General features: G+C 38.0%; 1 protein-coding gene across 3 annotated transcripts in view; it reads left to right on the forward strand.

Moving 5' to 3' along the window:
* ARPP19 (cAMP-regulated phosphoprotein, 19kDa) overlaps positions 1-6,626 on the forward strand; it is a 14,103-nt gene that overhangs the window by 2,730 nt on the left and 4,747 nt on the right. Inside the window, exon 1 of one of the 3 annotated variants that reach the window (XM_005863914.2) lies at positions 6,058-6,141. The exons of 1 other annotated variant lie outside the window; for it this stretch is intronic. In XM_005863914.2, coding sequence (XP_005863976.1) covers positions 6,100-6,141 — 42 coding nt within the window. In that variant the 5' untranslated portion in view covers positions 6,058-6,099. Of the gene's footprint in view, positions 1-6,057; positions 6,142-6,334; positions 6,354-6,626 lie in introns of those variants that run through there. One more of the 3 variants, XM_005863917.2, reaches the window with a different exon arrangement.

Consider the following 6,626-nt stretch of genomic DNA (forward strand, 5'->3'; position numbering starts at 1 on the left):
GGACACACAGAGAGAGAAACATCAATGTGAGAAAGACACATGGATCAGTTGCCTCCCGCATGCACCCCAACCAGGACAGGGAATTGAACCTGCAACTGAGGTAAGTGCCCTTGACCAGAGTCAACCCAGGACCCTTCAGTATGAGGGTCGACGCTCTCTCCACTGAGCCAAATCTGCTAGGGCAATAAAAGCATATATTCTTAAATATATATATATTCTTAGTTCTTTTTTGAGTGGTGGAAGAAGAGAACTAATATTTAAATTTAAAAGTGCAGTTAATACTATCATTTTCTAGGACTGTTTTGACAATACCTTTGATAACTAAAAGGCTTAAGAGTGTTTTCAATTCAGAGCCCAATGTGCTAAAGCTATCAGGTGTTTAGATAGAAAGTTCCTTAGCTTTATTGAAACAGTTGGAGTGTACATCGTTGTATTTGTTGAACACCCATTAAGTGGCAGGCAAGCAGCAAGGACTTAGGATGACTACAGTATTTTTTCAGAGAGGTTGACAGTATTGGTACTTTTCTGACAATATCCCAAAGGATTTGTTGCTTTCATTAATCTTTTCTATTTATTCATAAATCAGTGCATCAATGAATTATATTGCTTGGCAGATAGAGGAGAATTTGCTTAGAGTGGCCAGATTTTTATTGTGTAACTTCTCTGCTGAAGGCTGAACATTGGTATCAGTCATTCAGACTTAGTATCAGTCCATGTCAGACTGCAAAATAATCCTTAGTTATTGAGTGTCCTTTTATATGTATGTATTTATAACTTATACCCCACCTATTTACCAAAAGGATAGCTAATGTATTTCAATAGACTAGTTCACAAAAATGCAAGTGCCTACCATTAGCAAATGTTAGGCTCTGTGCTAGTATAGAGTATACAGTGAAGATTATTTGGGGGCAGAGGTACTTGTCAAGAGAATAACTGTGATTTAAAATACGTTTTTAAATTATTTTTTGTACTTCATAAGCATATCTGTTAGGATATCCTGAATTTCTGCTTTCTCAGTTTGTGCCTAGTCAAAAGTCCCAGAATCCTAATGGTACTACTCCTTCCTCCTCCCCCTCAAAGGTCAGCTAAGTAAATCCACTCACTTTCCAGCACCTATTACTAAAAAGTAGTGAAATTGCTGTGTAACACAAAGGCTTCTTGGAGAATAAAATTTCAAAACCAGATTTGAATTTTAAAAAATACTTCTTGATTAAGCATGTCATTTCCCCTCTTTGTTGAACCTCTCTATTGTATCTTTGTTTTCTGTTTCATTAATTTCTGCTTTTTATTTTCTCCTATTCTCTTTCGGTTCCGTTCTTTGTCTGATTTCTTAAGTTAGGTGCATATAGCTCATTGAGTTTTGTTTTCCCCCTCTAATATAAGCCCTTTAAGGGACACTTGTATCCCACAGATATGTCACATGTAGATTTTTTTTATTAGTGAGTTCCAAGTATTTTTTTTTTATTCCCATGATTCCTTTTTAAACCATTAATTATTTAGGAATGGGTTCTAATTTCCAAATGGCAGGGGTATAAACAAATTTTTATTATTGACTTTTAACCTAATGAATTGCAATCATAGATGGTGGTCTGGATCAAAATGGTTAAGACTTACTTTATGGTCTAGTATTTAGTCAGTTTTTCATTTGTGCTTGAGAAGAAAATGCATTTCAGTTGTTGGGTAGAGAATTAATATCAGGTATCTTGACAGCTTTGTCTTTTTTACCTGTAAATAATTGAAGATTTGTTGAAAACTATGCTGATTGACTTTTCAGTTGCTCCCTGTATTCTGTCAAATCTTGCTTTATATATTTTGAGGCTTCTTTTAGAGACATGAATATTTAAATCTTCTGTCTCCTAATAATGCTTTTTCTCTCAAAATCTGTGTTATCTGATCTTAATATAGGTGTGCTGGCTCTATTTTGGTTAACATTTGCCACGTATGTTGTTTTTGTTTTCCCATGTTTACTTTCAACTGTGATCTCATTTACGTATATAGATTTGTTTTTTTAAAAAATATATTTTTATTTATTTCAAAGAGGAATGGAGAGTGAGAGAGAGATAGAAATATCAATGATGAGAGAGAATCATTGATTGGCTGCCTCCTGCACACCCCCTACTGGGGATCGAGCCCACAACCAGGGCATGTGCCCTTGACCTGAATCTAAGGGACCCTTCTGTCTGCAGGCTGATGCTCTATCCACTGAACAGAACCGGCTAGGGCTATAGATTTCTTTTTGTACTCAGAAAGTGGCGAGGTTTTATTTTAATCCAGCTGCTAAATTTAAGTGGACAGTTTATTTATGTTTATTGTGCTTATTTACATACTGGGTTTTATTTCTCCTATTGTACTTTTTTTTTGTTCCTGCTTTTTTTTCTCTTTTCTTGCCCTTCTTCTCCCCCTCAAAGCACCCCCCCATTGATTGATCTTTCTTTCATTTTACCCCCACTAGAAGTTATATACTTTGTTTCTGTTATTTAAATGGTTCCCCTTGAAATTTTATCATGCCTCCTTAACTAAACAGATCGTTAAATTAATATCATCAATTCTTTTCTAAACAATACTTAAACTCTAAAAATACTGTGCTGTTAAATAGTATTATTGTTTGCTTGTTTGTAACCATACATATTAAGACTCTAAAATTAGAAAAGTATGTCAATAAAGCTGGGGGAAAAGTAGAAAAGTTACTAGTTTGTCAGTATACATGCACATACCAATTTCTTTGTTTGCTCTTCTATATCTCAAGTCTTTTTAGAGATTTATTTTCATTCTAGCTGAAATAAATGTTCAGAAATAGCCCTGGTTGGTGTGGCTCAGTTGGTTGGAGCGCCATTCTGTGCACCCAAGGGTCATAGGTTCCATTCTTAGTCAGGGCACATACCCAGGTTGCAGAACCTATCGATGTTTCTCTCTCTCTCTCCCACTCCCTCTATTCCCCCTCTTGTACCTCTCCCCCTCACTCTAAAAATCAATTAAAATATATTTTTAAATTGATTTCAGAAAGGGAGGGAGAGGGAGAGAGAAATAGAAACGTCAATTGGGATCAAGCCCGCAACCTGGGCATGTGCCCGACTGGGAATCGAACTGTGACCACCTGGTTCATAGGTTGACGGTTAGCCACTGAGCCACTACAGCCGGGCTCTAAAAATCAATTTTTAAAAAATTAAATGTTTAGCCCTAACCAGTTTGGCTCAGAGGACAGAGCGTCGGCCTGCAGACTGAAGGGTGCCAGGTTTGATTCTAGTCCAAGGGCATGTACTTTGGTTGCGGGCACATCCCCAGTAGGGGGTGTGCAGGAGGCAGCTGATCGGTGTTTCTCTCTTATTGATGTTTCTAACTATCCCTCTCCCTTCCTCTCTGTAAAAAATCAATAAAATATATATTTTTTAAAAATAAATGTTTAGGAATTCCTTTGAAGGATATTAGAAACATGCAATCACACCAAACTCTGTGTTCCCTTTTGCATTTTTTTTAACATGGCTCTAGGGATAAGTTGTTTATTTACCTGAATTTATCTGTTGGTGTCCTGTCTGGAGGATAGAAACCTATTTGGGTGTTTTAAATGAAAGGGGTGTGATTTAGGGAATTAGTTTACAAAATATTAGAAGGGATAGAAGAGCAGTGGTTCCAGTGGCGAGAGAAAGCTGTTGACCCTGCAAGAGTGAGCACTATTGTGAGCCCAATGTCCTCCATGCCCACTCTCATGTAGCTGCCACAGTAGCCTCAGTTTATCTGCTGCATGGCCACTACAAGAGCTACTGCTACATTGTTAGTGGCATCACCAGGAACAGAATAGATTCTTTCTTGCTTGCTTTTTAATCTAGTGTAGGTACCACTGACAGAACCTAATAAGAATGCAGTTTGAGAAATGTCATTTCAGGCTTCTAACTGTAGAGATTCAGGGGAGTTTTTAGAGAAGGGTAACTGGGGTGAATGCCAGTGTACCTAGTCTGCTACCTGCCATGTTATTTATACTTCACTCCACAAGCAAATGTGTGGCTGTGTTGGATGGAGTATTGCTGAGCGTCCAGCCAGGCATTTTAATTTGCTTACCAGTGAGGTCCTAGAACTAACTTTCTACATCTGAGAACATCAAGAATGTTTGTTTATGATCCATGAAAAGTATTGATGGTATTTACTATGTTTAAAAATGTAATTTACGATGTTTGGTCATCTCTTCTCCCTTTGGTATTAAATGCAGCTCAAATCATGAATCCAGCTACGAATTTTCATCTGGCAGGGACTTGCCATTGTGTTACGTATTTGGCAAGAAAGTTCAAGAAAATCCATTCTCAACCTAAATTTTCTTTTCAGCTATAGTTGTGGTTTTGCCGAAAACATTCTTCTATAGTATATTATTTTAATTGAATTGAGCATGCTTACTATTATATGTAAATGTATTCCTTATTGAGAAAGTTAGGGAATGCCAGATAAGATGGCATATGGTGTCCAATTTTTCCTCCTTATATAAAATGGGGAAAACCTGAAGAAACACTGCAATTTAGGGAATGTTGCAGCCCCTATGCCAGAAATCTTAGATATAGAGAACCGATATTCAACTCAAAGGAAGAAGCAGAGAGCGTTTATTTCCTAGGCCCAAGAAAGCTGGATGGTTTCAGTGGAAATGTGGGACTCAGTTAACACATTTGAAAGCTTGAATTTGAAAGTTCTGAGATGAAAGGCTGTAATCAGGTTGGAGTCCTTTCCAGCCCACATCCAAATTTAATGTCCACCAATTTAAAAAACAATTTTACAGTGAACTCAAGTGTAGGTCCTTCCTCCCAGTTCCACTTCTGAATTGTAACACTGCTAATACCCTGGGGCCATAGTAGATGCCTGAGCGAATGCTGAGACACTGCAGTGACCCGGCCCACCTCCTACATTGAGCTGGCAATCTTAAATTTAAAGTTAGTAGGGGTGGGATGAGGGCATGTGACGGGGTAGGGGAGGCTGGGGGAAGGTCAATGGGGAAAAAAAGGAGATATATGTACTACTATGTGTAATACTTTAAACAATAAAATATAATTAAAAAAAATAAAGTTAGTAATAAGGCAAAATCGCATATAACTAAAATCCCCCTTGAAAAATCCCAACAAAGTCATGATCATATTGGAAACTTTCCCATCAGTTCTCAGTAGGTCAAGTATTCACTTGTTGTCTGGTGTTTGAACAGATGGCTGGGCTGATTCTTCAGGTGATTGCCAACTGAGGAGTAGGCTTGTGTTGTAGAGGCTAAGTTTTTCAACACTAGATTGATAAGTACATAGATATGCTTGCACTCTGAGAGACACTCAGGGATTGAGATCATAGGAATGCATCACACACCTCACACTTCAACTCTCTGAGGCATACCCTTTAAAAAAATGTTTTCAGAGAGGAAAGGAGAGGGAGAGAGAGAGAGAATCATCAATGATGAGAGAGAATCATTGATTGGCTGCCTACTGCATGCCCCCAACTAGGTATGGAACCTGCAAGCTGGGCATGTGCCCCAACTGGGAATCGAATTTTGACCTCCTGGTTCATAGGTTGGCGCTCAACCACTAAACCACACTGGCCGGGCCTGGGGTATAACCTTCTTGAATGGAATGACTGCAGAGTCACTGATGCTCTTTAGAATCTCTCTTTTTTAAAAAAAATATATGTTATTGATTTTTTACAGAGAGGAAGGGAGAGGGAGAGTTAGAAACATCGATGAGAGAGAAACATTGATCAGCCTCCTCCTGCACACCCCCTACTGGGGATGTGCCCGCAACCAAGGTACATGCCCTTGACCGGAATCGATCCTGGGACCCTTCAATCTGCAGGCCGACGCTCTATCCACTGAGCCAAACCAGTTAGGGCGCTCTTTAGAGTCTTATCTCTGGCTGAGTCCACCTAGTTGAATTTTGTGTGAATCAAGTGAGTGAATGATATGACCACTGTAAAGAGACTAAAAATCAAAATAGATGTATGAAACTGCAGTATAAAAGGAGGAAAGTAAACACTTGAAGCAGAAGGGAGCATATACATAAAGGAAACTCCATAGAACAAGTATATTTGACAACAGCTGCTTTTTTCTCAAAATCCTCTAAGACTAAAATTGAGAAGATGTAACAACACATGAAGCTGTTCAAGATGAAGGAGATATTGATGCTATATAAGGTGAATAAAGCTGATTATAAAACATGTATGTATATAATTTTGAGGAAATTTGTACAAAGTTTTTTCTTCTCTTCCTAGATTGATAAATTATTTACTTGTTATATAAGAACAGTAGGCTTGACATTTATGGATTTAACCTTCCTGCTTTTTGACTGTTCATAAATAACCTGGAAGAATTGGGATATGCAGAAGTGTGTCATTTTGCTGAGCTGGTATGTAGAGTACATTAGCTAGAAAGTGCACCTTGCCATTGCCCCGCCTCCCATATCAGGGTAGTTCTGTTTTTCTTGATTCATTCATTCTTCCACACTTCTTGCCATAAAACAATGAACACTGCTTCTTTATAAAATGCTGGTGGCCTGGTGCATGAAATTCGTGCACATTAAAAGGGAATTAGAGGAAATATTTTAATATTGCTATTTGCCCTTTCTCTATAATAGAAGTGTCAGAAATGAAAGAAAATTAGTAAAATGTATAAGAAAATC

The sequence above is a fragment of the Myotis brandtii genome, unplaced genomic scaffold (genome assembly GCF_000412655.1).
Source record: "Myotis brandtii unplaced genomic scaffold, ASM41265v1 scaffold182, whole genome shotgun sequence".
Classification (NCBI taxonomy): Eukaryota; Metazoa; Chordata; class Mammalia; order Chiroptera; family Vespertilionidae; genus Myotis; species Myotis brandtii.